This window comes from Lottia gigantea, assembly GCF_000327385.1.
Source record: "Lottia gigantea unplaced genomic scaffold LOTGIsca_155, whole genome shotgun sequence".
Classification (NCBI taxonomy): Eukaryota; Metazoa; Mollusca; class Gastropoda; family Lottiidae; genus Lottia; species Lottia gigantea.
In genome coordinates, this window is record NW_008707882.1 from 252,437 (window position 1) to 273,471 (window position 21,035).

The 21,035-nt window shown below is 31.2% G+C and overlaps 1 protein-coding gene across 1 annotated transcript in view; it reads left to right on the plus strand.

The window, feature by feature from the left end:
* The first annotated feature begins 2,397 nt into the window (after positions 1-2,397).
* The window catches only part of LOTGIDRAFT_225956 (hypothetical protein), a 33,378-nt gene continuing 14,740 nt past the window's right edge, over positions 2,398-21,035 (plus strand). The window contains exons 1-5 of the mRNA XM_009050785.1: positions 2,398-2,927; positions 7,040-7,162; positions 7,614-7,759; positions 9,557-9,710; positions 17,700-17,832. Of these exons, the coding sequence (XP_009049033.1) occupies positions 7,105-7,162; positions 7,614-7,759; positions 9,557-9,710; positions 17,700-17,832 (491 nt within the window). The 5' untranslated portion in view covers positions 2,398-2,927; positions 7,040-7,104. The remainder of the gene's footprint in view (positions 2,928-7,039; positions 7,163-7,613; positions 7,760-9,556; positions 9,711-17,699; positions 17,833-21,035) is intronic.

Here is a 21,035-nt window from a genome sequence, read left to right on the forward strand (position 1 = left end):
ATTCGTCTCTTTACTAGAGAAAATGTTTAGGCTATTTTTCTCCTTAACTAGGGGAAAGTGTTTTAGGTTATTCGTCTCTTTAACTTGAGGAAAATGTTTTTGCTGTTTGTCTCTTTAACTAGAGGAAGGTGTTTTATGCTATTTGTATCTTTAACTGGGGGAAAGTGTTTTGGGTAATTTGTCTCTTTAACTAGAGGAAAGTGTTTTGGGTTATTTGTCTCTTTAACTAGAGGAAAGTGTTTTAGGCTATTTGTCTCTCTAACTAGAGGAAAGTGTTTTAGGCTATTTGTCTCTCTAACTAGAGGAAAGTGTTTTGGCTATTTGTCTCTTTTACTAGAGGAAAGTGTTAAGGCTATTTGTCTCTGTAACTAGAGGAAAGTGTTGAGACTTTTTGTCTCTTTAACTAGAGGAAAGTGTTGAGACTTTTTGTCTCTTTAACTAGAGGAAAGTGTTTTAGGCTATTTGTCTCTCTAACTAGAGGAAAGTGTTTTGGCTATTTGTCTCTTTAACTAGAGGAAAGTGTTAAGGCTATTTGTCTCTGTAACTAGAGGAAAGTGTTGAGACTTTTTGTCTCTTTAACTAGAGGAAAGTGTTGAGACTTTTTGTCTCTTTAACAAAACTGTTTTAGGCTATTTGTCTCTTTAACTAGAGGAAAGTGTTTTGGGCTACTTGTCTCTTTAACTAAAGGAAAATGTTTTTGGTTTTTTGTCTCTTTAACAAAAGTTTTTTAGGCTATTTGTCTCTTTAAACAGGGGAAAGTGTTTTGGTTATTTGTCTCTTTAACTAGAGGAAAATGTTTTCGCAATAGTTTTATCTTTATCTCAAGTGTCTGGCTCGAGAAACAGACTAAAATAGAATTTGTTTTCAATCAATTTATTGTCATCACTGTGGGTTATTGTCGATCACGACTTCCAACAGTTTTCTCCTTTTGAATGGATTATAGAACTTGCTTGAACCAGGTTTTGAGGCAATGGTCAATGTCCAGCAGCGAGGATTAACGTAGGTGGACGTTTATACATTCAGTGCTGTTCTATCATTGCTGAATCAGTTCTCTCCCATGTGATGACGTCACAGTCTACGGAACCCTCGGGCGGACCGATAGTTGGATTTTCATTCATGAAAAATTGAAAGTCTTAAAAAATTTTATTAAAGGTGGTGGTCTCGCTAATATTAAAGCGATTGTAAAGAGGTTTTCTAAAAAAAAAACATGTGTATCGGGGACATCGGTAGCATCAATTTGCACCATTCCAATTTAAGTTAAGACCATAGAACTATAAGACGTGTGGTTCCAACAATTCCACTAGAATTAAGTGATTGATGACGTCACTAATTGCAAAATATGCTTTATCACATATAAGGCCCTTCGCGATTAGTGACGTCATGAAAAATTAGAATTGTGCAAATTGATGCTATCAGTTTCCCCGATATTTTTTTTGTTAGAAAACCTCTTTCAAGTGCTAGACGTTTCTATTTCTTTAAACTTGGACTGTATTATATTCTTCCTATTTCAAAGATTTAAAGGCCACTGAAAACCATTAAAAAAGAAATAAAACATTTATTGGGGGCTAAAAATGATCGGAATATAAAACTTGTTTAGGGACCCTTTTTAACCGGTAGCTTAAAATTTATTTTCAAAATCTCTCGAAAATTTCAATTTTAAAACAAAAGGGAACTTTTTATTTCAGTCGAATAATTAAGACCTGCATCTTGCAGGATAACAAAAATAAAGATCGTTTATAAAGCCCGCTTTAAAATAAAGTGAACCAGTGAAAGTAGGTTATAACTATCAAATAACTGGTTTGCCGCCAAACAAATTGAGTTCACTTTAATCTTGCCGCCGCCTTGTGAAAAGCAAAATGTACAATAATTATTTATTGTCAATGTTTTCTATGTCAAGTTACCACCATTGATAAATAGCAGGGGTGATAGGTCTCTATATATCTGACCCAGTTTTAATTCTACATGCCCCTTTCCATAATTTCCTCAAAAGAAGGCAACTTATTGATTATACTTCAAATCAGATTCTCTAATAATCAATATTTGGATCTGATTTAATTAATTGGCAATGTTTAATTACTAGTGGTTAATAACGCCCCTTTTCAATAAATATATTGATCCGGGATCCTACCATTTTATACAAGTGTGAACAGGTGAGAGATAATGATTTCAATATGTCTGGTTATCTTATACTTTTTGTATAGATAGATTTCATATTATATTATATATTCAAGAGTGTAAGTGAAGGTAAGTCGTAATGTTACATATCGAAATTTTATTGAATATATGTTTTCTGGATCAACTTGATTTCTTCTCCTAATTGGAATCTTCTTTGACCTCATTCCAAGTGACGTCATGCAAGGTAATGCGGTCGAACATGCATCTAGATGATATATTACTCCGCCGGTTCACAACAATCTAGGTCCATTATAATAAACACGTTATTTTATTATCGGTGCATTTTATGAAAGTTTAAATTATAAAGTCTAATTCTCTATCACGATATGTACCAATAGACACTCGAATAACTCAGACTTTTATCCTAGATTTATTTATTAACGCGCCACATGTTGTGATGAAGCTGACTCTTCCGCCATTGTGGGAAAACTGACTTTGGTTAGATATCACGTTTGTCATAGAGGAACTGTTCTTTAATGGACTTATTGTCGGTGTATTTTGGATCTAAGCTTTGAGTTCATTCCTGCAATATTGTTGGGTGACAGAGGATATATTAATTGGAATATATTGGAAGTATTTATCGTGGATAACTGACGTGAAGTGAAATAATTTTAACAAAATAAAATTGAAGTTGTTTTTCCAAACCAAGTTTAGTACCAACAAACTTGATTCTTCAACGAGTTCCAGTTGGATTTTAATTTTGTTTATGAAAATTTACATTTAATGTGATGACTTGTGGAGTAAATAATTCTGTAAGTAAAAGGATTATACTGTGTGGGGGTAGAATAGAACACCAGATGAAAGGGGAATGTCGAATGATTAGCAAGTGCTATGTCATCTTATTCTCACCTTTTTGTTTAAATTTTTCATGTGCTTGCTTTTCAATTTCATGCCCCTTGCTTGTGTTTATATTCAGACCCCAGAACCTATTCTTGTCTTAAATCTAACATGTTGCCTTCACCTACCTATAAGATTCAGTTTCTTCCAGGTTCAACACCCAGCAGAGAGACCAGTTTGTAGGGTAGATCTGATGTCATTTCATTCATCATTTCGTTGGGCTTTTTGTAATTTCACTTTTTATTTTACAGTCAAGTGAGATTTATAGTCTTATTATAGCCCATTAACCTATTATGAATTAATAATTGTGATGTATCATCACTCTAAAGACCTTCATTACAGTTACATTACTTACTACAAAATTGATTCAAGTTGTTCCTAGTCAGGCTTAGTCTTGCCCAGTAGTAGGCTACTTTTGATTGTCGATTTGATAAATGTTCAAATAGATTTGTATTTTCAAAACACAAGTCTTTTAGTTACAAATACTAAATAGATTTGACTATAGAGGGGGATTATAAGCGTATGTATTCTGAAATTAGACAAAAGTTTCAAGCTGTGAGTGGCAATTATTTCTTGTTCTCTGAAAAATGGTTCATTCGTAGGTTTTGGATATTTCAATTTTATTTGTTGTCTGTGTTGTTGATAATAATTAATACTAACTAATGTCAGTGATGTAATTCATACATGTGAACTTAAACTAAAATCATGTTTCAAGCCACATTCACTGACTGCTTGAAGACAGTAGGAAAGGTTTTGGAGAAGAATATGTTCGGTTTCCATAAAGTGGTACTCGTCTTTATGTTATAGTCTATTTTGAAAATGTAGTGTAAATTATCTATAGGCTGCTTTAATTATTTGGCCATCTTGACATAGGATCTTTAAGCTAATGTCTGTTTCATTTATTTGGTCACACGTGTTGAACACGTTCTTTGTTTGCATTTCCTTGTTATTTATAAAAGAGTTTGCTGTACTTAGCACTCTTTGTACTGGGATTTTGATGGCCATACAATTTAAATGTTGTTTCTGAAGTTAACTGGTCAGGGGTCAATGCCTCCCATATTGATTTTTAAGTCAAGTCTGTTCAAGGTTTTAATTTATGTGATATTAAAGATAAGGACACGAAATTTCAAAATTATTTTAAACATCTAAAAAAATCTTTTACACCTGCTCATTTTATTAGTTGCATAGCTTGAAATTCCACCATTTTGTTACTGTTCATGATACGACTTCGTGTCATTATGGAAAATGGCAACTTCCATGAATCGATGTCAAGTGATGAATATTAAACCACAACAAAAACCTTTACAATACTTTTATTTAATCATAGAAGATCTCAATTCTAAAAACTCATTATTCCTTTCAAACTCCAGTCAGTGCCGTTGTTAATTAGCAAATTAGATATCAGTATCAAAAGCATTAGGAAAGATGATAGTCTTCAAACTCATTCTTCTTTCAAGAACTGATTTTAATCACTTGATAACGTTACATGTGTAATGAAACGTTGTGCTCAATAATAAATAGAAGTCTATATCCGTAACCATATCCATTGTTGTTCTTAAGATTTTAATCTTGTTAATTGATTAATACAATTTCTGAATGTTGTAATCCTATCACGAATGCTACTGTTTACTAACTCCTTGCTTCTTAATGATGGATAAGCTTAATCCCTCTTCCTAATCCTGTGTAATACATAAAATTATTAATTTATGTCATATGTCACTAATTTAAATATGTTGTAAAATATGTCACTAACATTACGTAGCAATATGAAATGTAAGTTAAATTAACTAAGTGATAAGTACTGTAGAAAAAAAACGAAACATATATATTTCCAAACCTGGTCATTTGTAGCGCAGAAAATCAAACTAAGTGTGAAACGCGAGTAGGTGTTATTTGTCACTCTTTATGATTCTTAGACTAATGTTTATTTTCACCTTTTTTCTTGTGATCAATTTTGTGAAAAGAAGTTATGAAGGAAGTCTGCTGTAGTATTTATAACAGTTATAATTGAAACGCAGGCTAGATCTTTACACGATTTTTACAGTTATACATCTCTCATTATCACAAATTTAAAGAGTTAGCCATCGGCTCGAACAATCGTACCTTAGTCTCAGAAATGCAAATTTTTAGCTAAGCTATTCGTAATAGTGTTCACAGCTCACCGTTTGAGCCTTTGTATCAATGTGTGTCTGGTATTTGAAAGTTAAAATGATGACTCGTCTTTTGTTGAGACTCTGGAATATATAGAAAAACATATAATAGAAATTGAAATTCCTAGTTTAAGGTATTTTTGAATAAATTATGCAATCTTCGTACATTTCTAGTACCATACTTCTGAAGACCATAAAATTTATATTTATTCAAGACCCAAAGCAATCCCCCAAATCGGCCAACCTGTCCCTTTAATATTTTTTGCGTTAGTTATTTATATTATATACTGTGTAAACTTATACATGTGTCCTAGAAGGCCTGGTATCGTCAAATACACGACCACACAATACACATACACATATCGTGACATATTGTATTGCAAGGTACACATTGATTTACCAATATATCGTGCTAGCACCATTCACTGATACATCATTTTAGATCAGCAGATTAGCTTGCTTGCATTTTGACTTATGAGTCATCTTAAGAATTATATTTGCGTGTCATGGTGTACTTCAATAATAAGGGTGGGGTGAACATGGGAAGTTAAAACTATGTTAATTCCCAGAATATTTTGGTAGACAGTCAAAGCTCAGTAAACCTTGTGAATTTATAGTCATTCTAAAGGAGTTGAAGACTCAAATTAATTTTCATGCTGCATTGGTCAAAGATAGTTGCTTTAAGGGATAGGTTTGCCACTTTTTTGACAAATCTAGTCTCAGAAACAGGAATTTATTAATTAAGCTAATTAGTACCGGTAATAGTGTTCACAGCTCTGTGTTTGAAAGTTAAAAAGGCGAATCTTCTTTTCTTGACTGTCCTATAATATATAGAAATAGAAAGAAAAATTCCTAGTTTGAGGGTAGTACATTTCTAGTACTTCGGGAGACTATATACAAGACCTGAAAATGGTGAATCTGTCCATTTAATAAATAAAAGCAATTTTAACCTCTGAGTAGTGGAATTGGTTCTCCTGCATAAATTTTATAATGTTTGTTAAAAGCAAATTACTGAATAGGCTAATAAAAATGTGACAAGAAATTTGAAAAAGCAGGCCTATTTGAGGCTCTGAACATTCTTCAAATGTTCTTATGTATTGGAAAGAGAAGAGGTATGTCCTCAGAAAATAAAATGTTGCATAATGTCATGCCTTAGACTGTCTTCATTAGATCAATAGGATTCAGGAACAAAGATGCTGTCAAGCAGCATTCCTTGTAGAGCTGTATTCCTTGCTGGCTCTGTTTCCTCTGTATTACAATAGCAGTTTTTAACAGTTAGAAACTAGTTAATGTCATGTCTTACACCTGTTATTTAACATTAGGTTAGTCTAGTAATGTTATATAAGATTAGCTCTAATTATTCTGTTAATTATGACATTTTGACCTTTGACCTCTTGATCTATATTCTGGATATAGTTTATGACAGCTGCCATATATTATTGAATTTGTTATACTTTTGATTTGATACAGCATATGTATATATCCATTCTTTAAACAGTAAAAACTTGTCTTATAATTTTGAAGCCCCTTCAAAAAGAGAACATCCATTGAATTTTGACTGCAAGTCATTTCATTATCCAAGAAAACTATGTGTTGTTGGACTGTTATAATTATACCAATGGTATTCAATTGTCATCTTATTGCCATTATGGGCACTATGCAGTAAAAAATAAATGCCTCAATGTAAGCTGTGGTATACTATTATTGGTCACAGGTGAATTCCGGGTGAATTACATTAGCAGCTTTCTGTTTTTTTACTTCTGATGTCTTTTGTTCCTATTATTTAAGAAAGTTTTTCTAGAATTGTGGTAAACAATTCATTAAACAGCTATTGAATTGAAAATGTCTGTAATCATGACTATTGTCTTTAATTTCAGTGAAAGAAGTAATTTTGTTGACAGTGTCATTATTTGATAGACTTGATGTTTAAGTTTTTACCACCATGAGTTTTAGCAGCGATGAGGTGAACTTTCTAGTATATCGCTATTTACAAGAATCAGGTAGGATGCTTTCTTTTAAAGAGATTGGAAGATAGTTTTTGTAAACTGTGAATGTGGTGTTATGGATTTTTTATGTACCATTCATGTCTGTGGTTACTGTTATTGCAGAAAAGGTGCCCAGAAGGTCAATATTTCAAGTATTAATCAAGCAAAAGTAAAGATAGTTCAAATACTCTACAGGTCCTGTTTAGGATATCTAGTAGAAGACAAGGAGAAATCACTGCATGTCTCACTTTTGTTATACACAAATATGCCAGACTCAGGTAGATGCAAAAAAATAGAACAGATAGTATTTTTGCCCTCGCACCATTGTGATTACCAGTTGAGTATGGGTATGGTTGAATATTATAAAAGTGGTCATGGTGATCTCCATGGTGTAAGGACCCTAGATGCTTGAACATGTCTTTTATCTCTAAAAAACATTGATCAAACCTATATTTTTGTTTTTTAGGTTTTGTGCATTCAGCGTATACATTTGGAATAGAAAGTCACATTAGTCAAACTAATATAAATGGGGCTTTAGTGCCTCCTGCAGCTTTGTTAAATATTATTCAAAAAGGATTACAATATACAGAGGCAGAAATCAGTATCGCAGAGGTAAGAAATTAACCCTTAAAAACAAATTTAATTTGATCAAAATGATACATTATAGATGTAAATTTTCAGGTATAATTTATGACGGTTTTTGATACCTAAAATTTTGCATACTGTCCCTTTAAGGGAATGATGATCAGTTATGAAATTATTATTGAAGTTGTCAGCATATTTAATGTAGGTGTTACTGTAGAATATAGATTCTATTGACTATATTGGCTTATTATATGATATCCAATATAGCTGAAATTCCAGCCAATAAATTGGCTGATGATACTTTATTTACACATTATTTATATACATATTTAATGTGCATACACGTTTTTTGACATGATCAATAAAAAATAGGGAAGGTTTACATCCTGTAAATTGTATTGACTTTCATAACAAAATGTTGGCAGGTAGTGTTAAAATGAAACAGACTATAGATGTATTTCGAGGACAATATGTTAGTAATATATTGGTGTGATGAAATATAAAACAGACTATAGGTTATGTTGCCAGCCTGCTGAATTAATAATGGAGTTGGTTGAGTGAAATATATTTAACCTCCAATAATAGCCGAGTATTTTATCTGGGTTTATTATAATAGATTGACTGGTAGTCGGAGACTATTGAAATCGGTCAGGTCATGTGAGGCTTGTATTATTTCATATTAAACAGCCTATTGATTACTAGCTCCGTCAGTCGGCTGGTAGAAAGAAATAATGATTTTAGATAAAATAGGAAATCATGATTGATTGAGGTCTATCTTAGTACGTCTTTTGTGTTAAATGTAGAGAGAATTTTTTGTTAAAGCACATTATTTAAATATGTTGAAAGAAAACATCTTTCTCAAAATTTGATATATGACTGAGGAAGTAGATTGCAAATATTTGAATAAAAATTCCATGTGGATGAAATTAAAGCTGAGTATTTTTGTTGTAAGATTGTTCAAAGTAACTTTTTGATATTTGATGACCCTGGACTCTGTGTGCAAAAAAGTAGACCATAAATTCAAACAACAGTGAAACTTAATATCTTTGACATTGACACTATTTTAATATAAGTCACAGGTGATTGAATAGGTCCTAAATGAAGAACATATTACAAGTCCATTCACTTTTAAAACAGCAAACCCAAATATCCATCTTGACTGTTTGATTTCTGTCTTGAGATTATGCAAACACATTGAAATGAAATAAATAAAAACATTATGTCCTAAATTTCTGCACCTTCTAATGAGAATGAGTGAATGGAAATTTTGTCTGGACAGCCTACTCTTCTTCACTTTCCAACTTTCATGGGGCCTCAGTTTTTTGTCTCGACCTGCATTACTGATGGGGGAAATCAGGTACAAACACATTGAAGAGTAGCCAACAGGCTGAAAATTGATTCAGAGCTATTCTACGACATACACATTAATGAGACTTTTGTTTCAAACATATGTCTGGTTCTGGTTATGATTTTATTAAGTTTCCTAAGGACTAATAGTTTGAAAAGCTTCAAAGCATATAATATAAATCAGTACTTAATTTCGACATCTGTACTTTAGCCACTTAGCCATTCTGTTATCTGTTTGTTTTTCATAATTATAAATGCTAAACAGACTTTAACCTGTATCAGAGTTATGATATTCTAATAACTATGGAATTTGATAACGGGTTGCCAATCACAGCAGTACTGAAACCTGATTAACAGATTAACAGACAAATTAACATTATAAATAAAATACATGCTGATATCAAGTTTTCCAGATTCTCTGCTTTACTGTATTTTTTTTATATAATGTTAATCTGAATTATTTTCTGATATTTTCAGGATGGAACTGTACGCCCTATGGAATCATTATCGTTGATTGATGCTGTGATGCCTGAAGTTGTGGAATCTAAAAAGCAGGCAGCAGCTAAAGCTAATCCAATCAAAACAGAAAATGTCAACACAAATGGTGAAGATGCGACACATGCTGTTAGCAGTAAGTAGATCAAAACATTAAAGAGATTGTATTAAGCGGTTCCTTCTTATGTGTATCAGGGACACTGATATCAATTTGCACTATTCCAATTTTCAATCAGACGTCTGTGGTCGCTGCCATCCAACAAAAATTAAGTATTTTATGACGTCATTAATCACAAAATATGCCTTGTCACATTAGGCCCTTTGCGATTAGTGACATCATCAAACATTTAGCTATAGTGGAATTGCAGGAATCACAGATGTCTGATTGAATAGTGTAAATTGATGCGATCAGTATCCCTGATACAAATAATTTTTGTAGAAAACCTCTTTTCAATCCCTTTAATTCATACAAAATGTATATAGAAATATTCAGTATAATGGGTTCAAAGTTATACATGTACATAATTATAATACAAATTATGATAATGTGATTATACATTAGATTACAATATATTACATGATTTAGATTGATGTACGACATTACACGTATAGGTAGTTTCTTGTAGCATTCCATGGGCAATTATCTGGGACAGCAATGAAAACATTAACCTTAAAACAACATAGGTAGATAATGAAAGACTTTTAAATTATCATTAAATGTGAGGTAATCTATGTTTAGGCTGATGAATTAATGATATGATAATTGTACATTGACCTTATTATAATATATTACAACATAGTATAAGTGAATTAGGTTATCAGAGTTTATCATTCACGACATAAGTCATCAGAAAGGCCACCATATCAATTAAAGGAAAATGTTTGCCATCCCTTTGACCAATCGTATCTTAGTCTTAGAAATGGAATTTTTCAGCTAAGCTAACCAGTAAAAGCGTTCACAATTTCAATAAACATCATGCTCGTATTTGTATTAAAATAATTTCTATTAGTTAAAATGAAATGTTCAAAGTTTATAACAGTTTACCAAGATAGGTTCCGTAATGAAACAGTGATATCTCATTCTTTAGTATGAAATAACAACAAAGTTTTACATCTAAAAATAAGTCTCTGGAAAGAGAGTTGAAAAACCTTTGTTTAAGATATAGTCCTGGCCCTGTATTCTCAAAACTATAGCTTAGTGCTAGGATGTCCTAGAAACAGTACTAGATGTTAAGATCCTAGGACTAAGACACCCTGGGTCTAAGATTGTTTCGAGAATTCAGCGCTTGTTTGATAACTTGACGCATAGAAGGTCTTGGAATCTAGAAAAATAAACTATCACCAAATCACTGACAGAGATTGTAAGGGCAATGTTGATGCTGAATTTCAAACCACAAACCAATTAGGTTTATTCTAATGTTATCAATTTATTTTATATAACAAGAATAGGATTTCAATGATTTATTTACATTCATAGAATCAATAATACTCTTAAATCATTTAGAATTTGAAAATCCTGGTGCCAAAATTTGAAGAAATTGATTTGATTAAATTGATACTGATATGAGAGGCTTCAAGTCTGTTTATTTTGGTGAAACTAATCATGTTTGTGTGTGGGCAAATTGCCAGACAGTTTCTCTAATAAAACTCAACAAATTACGAAATTTAACAAAACTATCTGACACCAAGCAAGAAATATAGCTTGAAAACATTCATTACCAAATAACATGAAGAATTGTTGAAATATTTCATTTAAAGGGGCAGTTAGTTATGATTTCATTCTTCATTGTAGACAATACAGGTGCCAGATTTCCATTCTAATAAATTGTTTTTCTTTAAATATTTCATTCAGTTATTTTGTAAATGAAAGACTTAATTTGAATTGAATGATAACATTTTCTGTTTGACAGATGAATAGTTATTTAACATGTTTCACTTTAGTTTACAGGTAATTGAATGCATTCAAAAGAGGGTTTTCAACCGTTGTTATATATTGGGCAACGATAGCATTAATTTCCACCATTCTGATTTTTCTACTTGATGTTATTATCCATTTACCTATTACAAAACTCTGCCAGGATACTTCGTTTCGTTTGAAAGCCTTTAAACATCTTGATATAAACTAGTTATTAATTTTATACCTTCCATTGTAAGAGCATCTTTACATAACACTTTGAAGTATTCAAATTTAACTACAATGCAGCTAAAATGCAATACAAATAATTGAAATCAGGTAAACTTTTATTTGTCAGTCTTAGAAAACAGTTTTATTGTAGGTAAACGCTACAATGAGTTATATAGATTTTTGAGTGAATGTTTTAACTAAAAGGTTTAAGAAATAAATAGTACGTAAAGGAATATTTTTATGGTTGCTGTGTGATTTTTTTTTGCTTCTTGGCAACTCTCTCAATAATTTATTTACTTTATTGTTTGATTTTGGGTTTGAATTGAATAGGTTTGGGAGATGTTTTCAAGATAAATCTATTCACAGTAATACAATGATGGCAGCCATATTGACGCGTATTGACACAAACCATAGCAATTTATTTGTACTGTTAAAGAAACAAACTATAGGAAAGACAGCGGTATATTTATTCAGTGTAGTTTAACAGAAACAGACTATAGGCCACGCTTTATATCACATGTTTCTCAGTAGAATGTGGGTGAGATTAAACTGAGGCAAATAATTTCTTTATGCTAAGCTTTATTACTTTTTCTTGCAAAATTTAATTAGGTTTTTCTTATTTGGGGCATTAGTGCTGTTAGATTTAATGTTTAACAAAAGGTTTTATAATGAGCACGTCTATCTAGAAACGTGATTAATGGAAGGGTTTAAATGAAGTGAAGGTTAAAGAGAATAGTGAAGTAATAAATTTAAAGAAATGATGGCAAAATTTTTTAAAGAAAATGTCTGAAACTAACTGACCAGCTTAACAACATCTTAAAGGGATTCAAATTAGTAGTCTTCACATATTTATCATTAAAGTTTGTATTTCTATGTGCATCAATGCAATTTTTCGTCTGTTGTCTGTTGTTCATGTAAGTCTTGAAAATCTTTCCAAGATAATTATGCTTGTGCATTGTCATATTATGCCTTGAATCAAAGAAAAGCACGTTTTAATTTCTTAACAGATAATAATCTAAAGGGATTGTAAAGACTTCTGTGGTTCTAAAGCTGTTGGCGATAGTAATGTCATAAAATGCATAGTTCAAGTGAACTTACAAGAACCACAGAAGTCTGATTGAAAATTGGAATGGTGCAAATTGATGCTATTGGTGTCCCTTATCACATAAGATTTTTTTTAGAAAATCTCTTTTATGAATGGCATTCCTGTATACTTGTAACTTAAGAATTGGCCTCAGTTCTTACTGCAAGATTCTGTATAGACTTTACATTTTTACTACTAGGGGTATTATAGCAGTCCATAGTGAGATTTTTTGGTACTCTTCACCGTTTGCTTATCCTTGTTGTTCTATAGGCTATTATTCACCATTCCACATCAGTTCTTAAACCATTCAACAATCCGTTAGTGTTTGTTACTGTAAATAAAGCTAATAAAATATGTATTATTTTTACTGTGAAAAATGATATAGCTTTGGGGTCTGTCTGTTTATTGTTAAGGAAATAAATAAAATACATGAACAATTATCTAATGATGTATATATAATATAGTTTATTTATTTTTCAAATGATTATGATGTCATCAACAGGAAATAACGAGGTCATAGTGATCTTCGTTATCTATTGACATATTAAGTAAAAACCAGGAAACCACTACTGATATTCAAAGTTCAACTAGTTAAATGTGATTTTTTTTTTGTTGTTCATACAACTATATTGAGTGCAATGTGGGTTATTTTAGGACAGTTTAACAATGATGATGTAAAAACTGACTCGTTAAATTTATTTACTTAATCAAGAATGTAGGAAATGTCTAAATTGTTGTTTATGGCTATACCTTCGGCTAATTTCACAAAATGCACCTCTTTTTTCTTAAAGGCCATGTTTTTTCTTGAATCTTCGGAGGTCAATCATACCTTGATACAGGGTTAAAAACAATCATTATAAAATAAATAACATTAATTTACTATGTTTGACAAAGTATTTTTTATTCACCCTCAAAGTTTTACCTTTGTTTTATTGATCACACAAAACATTATTTGTAATCTGCTGCCAGGGGCGTATGTTGTTTTGTCTAACAAGCTATCCTATCCTCTTGTATGAAATCACATCATTTACCAATTACAAAGATATATTTTACAAACTAGTTCTTATTGACCCTTGAAAAATATATAGATCATTTCATATGTGTAGCGGAATATAGATGTACTAGATAATAAATGTTGTTATGTTACACATGGCCTGTTTTCATCTCATATTCTCTAATACAATAATATAAACCTATATTTAAACTTGTTAATAAATCAACGTTTTATAATTACTAGAGTAGAAAATAAAAAATGCTAGCGTCTGATATTGTGTGGGCTTGAGTAAAGTTATGTGAATTGGATAGAATTAGATCAGTGTGTTTAGTTCGGGACACAATTGAAAGCTTTATACAATGTTATTTGGCAATGGGCCAAGAAATAAAAATAACCTGTCTGTAGAGGTTTATTTAACGTGGATCACGTGAGGTATTTATAGTTGACTTATACTCGTGTTACGTGGCCCAACTTTATAATGTCTATTTATATTTTCCCACCAAAAAACCTCAACGCAATCAATGGGTGAGTTTTATGTAAGACACATATAGAAGTTTTTTAATTAGAAATATGGAAGTTGAAGGCTTATATTAAAGGATGATTTAAGTTGCAAACTTATTTCAGATCAGGTTGCTGAAATTGTAGGGAATTACATTTTCAGAGAAAAATGATGGCCACCCCTTTTAATTTTTTTTTCAGAGCTTTTATACAATAATGCATCATTGATATTGACCTAACTTAGGGTTGACCACCCTCAATCCTGTCCACTCAATTTCCAAACAAGTTTCAGTGTCAGTTTCATAACGATATTTAAAATATATTACTTCACATCCCATCATCTGCCATCTAATAAGTATAAATTGTGGTGGTTATCACTGCTGTTTATATTCAGAGTTGATAACAACTCTCTTTAAATAAGTCAACATGAAGGTGAAGGTTGTATATAACTCTCAAGTATGTATTGTATGTATACTGTACTTTGCTCCGGGTCTGCTATCATTGCCCTTGAGGAATGTCAGTGGAGGAAATAAACAAACGAACTAACGCATATACAGGTCACGTGACACCCTCTTGGAACAGTCCATGATATTTTTAGTAAGGGTGTTGTAGGTTATTGTTGACATCAGTTCTGTTCTATGACTAGGCTATGTTTGACGAGGGTGGGGTGTCAGGGTGTTAATTGTGTTGTAAGGTTATCAACCTCTGCCGATGTTTGTGTTCAGGACAATAAGGGTGGTAGAATTTCAGCTAGTATGTGAGTAGGGTGTTAGTTTCAATGTCAATATGCCTAGAGATTGAATAGCTCAGATCTCTTCCTGACCTTTACACTGTTAACTCTAAGGCTACCACTCACAACATATTTGCTTTATCTTATCTCAGTCAAATTTACGACTTGTTCTGACTTACATATATTTTATCAGTGAAGATAAATACTGGAGTCTATCTCAAAGTTTTAATCGGTCATTTCCTAACATTTTCCTGAATACTAGTAAATACAGTGACTGGATTGATTGTCTGTGATATCTTCTCTGACAAAAGCTCATTGAATGGAAACTGAATACATGCCCAATATTGGTGTCATATTCAACCAATCTGTGGGTTTGCTGCACTTAATCAATCTCTGGTATTTAGGTATAAATTAGTAGTCCCAAGATACAAAATACCAATTTAAAAACAACAACAAATTTTCAAACTGTTCATGATGTGACAAGCTTACATTGTGAACATGTAATGACATTAATGGTATTTGTAGTTTAGTTTCATATTTGGTCAATTATCATTTCACCTTGTTACCAAGGAAGAATTCGACCGTTTGGCCTAAAAGTAATAGATGAATGCTGGGTGGGGTGTAGAATATATTTATAGTATTATAAAGTAATATATTGACCTGACTTTATATCTGCCATTGACATAGAAAATATTTTACAAGTTATATTTAAAGATACACTTTCATGTATTACTTAAATAGTATTTAAAGACACACCTCCAAGTATAATTATAGTACTAAATTAATATTTGAAGATACACCTTCATACATTATTTAAAGATACACTTTCATACATTATTTAAATAGTATTTAAAGATACACCTCCAAGTATAATTATAGTACTAAATTAATATTTGAAGATACACCTTCATGTATTATTTAAAGATACACTTTCATACATTATTTAAATAGTATTTAAAGACACTCCTCCAAGTATAATTATAGTACTAAATTAATATTTGAAGATACACCTTCATACATTATTTAAAGATACACTTTCATACATTATTTAAATAGTATTTAAAGATACACCTCCAAGTATAATTATAGTACTAAATTAATATTTGAAGATACACCTTCATGTATTATTTAAAGATACACTTTCATACATTATTTAAATAGTATTTAAAGACACTCCTCCAAGTATAATTATAGTACTAAATTAATATTTGAAGATACACCTTCATACATTATTTAAAGATACACTTTCATACATTATTTAAATAGTATTTAAAGATACACCTCCAAGTATAATTATAGTACTAAATTAATATTTGAAGATACACCTTCATGTATTATTTAAAGATACACCTTCATACATTATTTAAATAGTATTTAAAGATACACCTCCAAGTATAATTATAGTACTAAATTAATATTTGAAGATACACCTTCATACATTATTTAAAGATACACTTTCATACATTATTTAAATAGTATTTAAAGATACACCTCCAAGTATAATTATAGTACTAAATTAATATTTGAAGATACACCTTCATACATTATTTAAAGATACACCTTCATACATTATTTAAATAGTATTTAAAGATACACCTCCAAGTATAATTATAGTACTAAATTAATATTTGAAGATACACCTTCATACATTATTTAAATAGTATTTAAAGATACACCTCCAAGTATAATTATAGTACTAAATTAATATTTGAAGATACACCTTCATACATTATTTAAAGATACACCTTCATACATTATTTAAATAGTATTTAAAGATACACCTCCAAGTATAATTATAGTACTAAATTAATATTTGAAGATACACCTTCATACATTATTTAAATAGTATTTAAAGATACACCTCCGTATAATTATAGTAGGCCAAAGTATTATTTAAAGAAACATCTTCATATATTATGACTCTCAAATTTTTTAAGATACATATTCAAGTGTTATAATAATCAAATATTACTTAAAGAAACACCTTCATGTGTAATTATAATACACAAAGATACATATCCCTAATCCTCAAATAATATTTAAAGATACCTTATTTGTTATTGTTAACAGAACACCTATTTTATATGAATTATAAAAGACAATCTTTTGGAATTTTGAAGCAAATAAGTGAATTAAGTGCACAAGCCATTTATTTATTTTAGAAATGGAATGTCAAACTTCACAATAAATGTTTAGTCCTATTAGGTGTGTCTCTGATGATTCTGCTGAATGTATCTTGACCTACTTATTTCTAGGTCAATGATAATATCCTGTGTTCTAATATACAATAGAATGATTCAACATAATTTAATATGATAGACAGTAACTCATAATAGTTATCTATTTTACTCAAACATTATATAACTAGCTGTTTAAAGTAGAAGTCCCAGGAAAAATATATTTTATAAGCTTATGTGACATTGATCACAAAATGAATGTAATAATTTAATGTCAACCTATTGTCTCTTTCAACAAGACTATTTCATGTGTTTCTGCCGTGTTTCACTGTCACAACTAAACCTTGTATAATAATTATTTCAACTGTACTTTTGATATCAGATGTTCTGTTGAATTCAAAACTCAGAAGTTTCAAGCAATAACCAAAAAAATACCTTAGGATTGTATTAGAAATTAATTTACACCTGAACTAATGATTATTAATCTTCTATCTAATGTATTTTTTCTATTCTTCAGCTAACCACACAGATTCCATGGAAGTAGATGGTACAGTAGATATACCTACATCTAAAACTACAGTTTTACGAGGTCATGAATCAGAAGTTTTTATATGTGCATGGAATCCAGCCAATGATTTACTAGCCTCAGGGTAGGTTCACTCTCTTCTCTTACCCGGCAACTGTATTCTGGAACAATTTACCATCCAACTACGATTTTCAAAATCTATCAGCATCTTTAAGAAAAACCTGAAACATGTTAAACAGTTCATGAGTAATACTAATATTAATATATCCTTATTCACAGAAATATATTGATCGAGGGTGGAATAGAAACCAAAAAATAATGTATCATATAGTGAACTATTATTATTATTATTATTATATTGATGGTGGGGGCGAATTCTCAATTCTATCAGCAAAGCTAATACTCAACTGATAAAAACACCCTTTTGATACTGTAAATTGTATAGCCTTACACATTGACTACATGTTGATATATATAATAGTGCTCCTCTCCAGTTTGATATAGTATCTATCAAGCAATAGATATAATATGAATACAATTGAAATGCTGATGTTGTTATCTCTGTGGAATAACAGGAACTCAAATAACTAATGGCTGTTCTTTAGAGTTTGATGCCATGCTGAACTTCCTGATAATATTTTAGTATTGATTGATTGATTACTTTGTAAATTGATGAGTAATTTATTGAGCAATAGAAATATGGTTTTATTGTAAGTGCATATACATTGATTTTGAAAGAAGCTGTAGAAATAATTAATTTTTATGCATGATTAATGTACAATTTGAACATCTTTGTTTGGTTTTGTCAACCAATTCCCAATAAAATGCTGTAGATAAAATCAATATCCCTAGCGTACTACATCAGGATTACTTATACCAATAAATAAAAGCCATGACCACACACAACTAATCTGATGTAATGATTCCAAAGCTCTAAGCAACTGAACTACTGTCGGCCCCAAAGTTCCTTGCACTTTTCTACAATGAGAATTGTATTACAAGTATAAAACGATGAATGTCACAAGCTTAAATAGTTTGACAGCATTCATTAGTCATTCAGCTCATTCAATGCCTGAATTACATTGGTGTCTTATTTTCTTGACAGTCCACTTAATTCAAAATTCCAGTCTACCCAGCAGTAAATGGGTAAGCTTACAGATATATAGGAAAGGTTTACCCAACAAGCAGTTGGTAAACAAGGCTTTCCAGATTATCAATAGAGTAATCTTCATGAACTATGGATGTATCTTTCTCTGGTGTTTTATTGAAGAGAATCCATGACTAGTACTATGAAAGATATGATTTATGTTGAAAGATGGAGATTTGCAAGGTCTATAATATGTTATGATGAATGGTGTTGAGAAATCAATAATTAAGTAGAGGGAAATGTAGGCCAACATGTCTACTAGTTAATATGGTCATTTATAGTGAATCCACAATTTATTATCCAGCTTTGATATAACTTTATCTCAGGAAATTACAGTTACAGGAAAAGATTTAACAAGTTATCTATTGTGTATGTCAGTGCTCCTTCAGCTCTTTCTTCACATGACAGAGCCTGTTTTACCTGAATAAACTAGAGCCTTGATCTGTAAACAGGGGCGTATCTAGAAAATGCTTGAGAGAGAGGGGGGGGGGGGGGAAGAGTCAAAGCCCTTAAGGGGTCCGTTTCCGTGAGCTGACAGATCCCCCAGAAGCCAATGGGTTTTAGATGGCCTGAAGATGATTTTGGGCATTAACAAGGCTTATTGACTCTTCAAAATAAGACCTATCACAGGCCCGAGGAAGGGACCCTGGCCCAATGGCTCACTCCTTAAATACACCACTGTCTGTAGAGCTGTTTAGTAATATTGATATATATTATATCATAGAATGTGAGGTTAGGTTAGTGTGTCAGTCTGTACTAGATTAACTGAAGGCTAAGGATATTAAATAACTTAGCTATGTCAGGGGATAGGAGGTCAGTGAAATATCTCTTGATTATAATACCTTACACCTGCTGTCAATTACATTACACACTCTACAGTTCACTATTATAAAACATTGGCCTCATTCACTTACGTCATTCTGTATATCAGGTTAAACTTTACAACTAGGTCGGTAATTTCGCGGTTACATATGATGGCGCTTAACTATAACATTCCAACACAGGGTTTGAGTTAACATGATATTTCAAAAATAACAACTATTATTTTTTATCTTATGCACGCTGATAAAGTTTTTATGTGATCACTAACATTTGTTTTGCCTCTCTGTACAGATGTAAACAATATGTTGTTGTTGTGCTTTGTTGGTGTTCTTTAAATCGAATGAGTCAGTACACAGTACAGAAAGGTCATGATTTTGTTTTTGTTCGAATGAAAATGGCCACACAAATGTTGTTTATAATGAGCAAAAAACAAAACAAAAATCATTTCTCAACAATTTGTGTTAATGTCATTGTATAGATGAAGTTAAAAAATAATAGTGGCCATTTAATTTGTAACAAGTTACTGTTATTCAGAAGGCACTAGTGCAAGTTTAAGTTAGTGTTCATCTAAAAATCATAATATTGGTAGAAGTTTTAAACATTCAGTCGAAACTGCCTATTTTGTTGGGATTTTATTTGTTTCATTTAATACCCAAACAAATAGATATATTATTTTGCCTTGTTTGACTAATGAACCAAGGAATGGTTCAGATGTTGAGTGAAATAATATGTTCAGTTTAAATTGAATTTAAATGAGCTTTGTGTACTTTAATATCCTACAGTCAATCATGCCAGGATATGAAACATATTGCAACACAAGGATCACGATATGATGTGATATGATGTGATACGATGTGTATTGCTATATAGAGAACGGGGATAAAATTTAACACTTTATCTTCAAACTTTCAATATTTTTATATTTATAACTTTGTAACTGAGATATTTAGTATTGTACTAGGGAGTGGTTAATGACTATTATCTTCCAAATAGTTTCCAACAATTTCACTCAAGTTAGTGAGAAAAATTCTATTTGCCAGATTAGAAAAAATCCTCACTTTTATGGAATGAGGTATCATCAAGTGTTGATACACGATGTCACAATATGACGTATATGGTGAAACATCGATTGACCGACCTATCATACCCTCTCTTATATAAATATACACACTGTATGTCATTCTGTTGTGTGGGCAGTCAGAAATAAGCTGTATTAGAATCTTTAATGACATATATTAGAAGACCCTGGTGTGATTTGATAGGGTGATATTGATTGGTGTGAGCTAGAAGTTAATAATATTCAGGGTATGTGTAGGTGTTGTAGGTTATGACTGTAAGGTATAACAATAGAAGCCAGA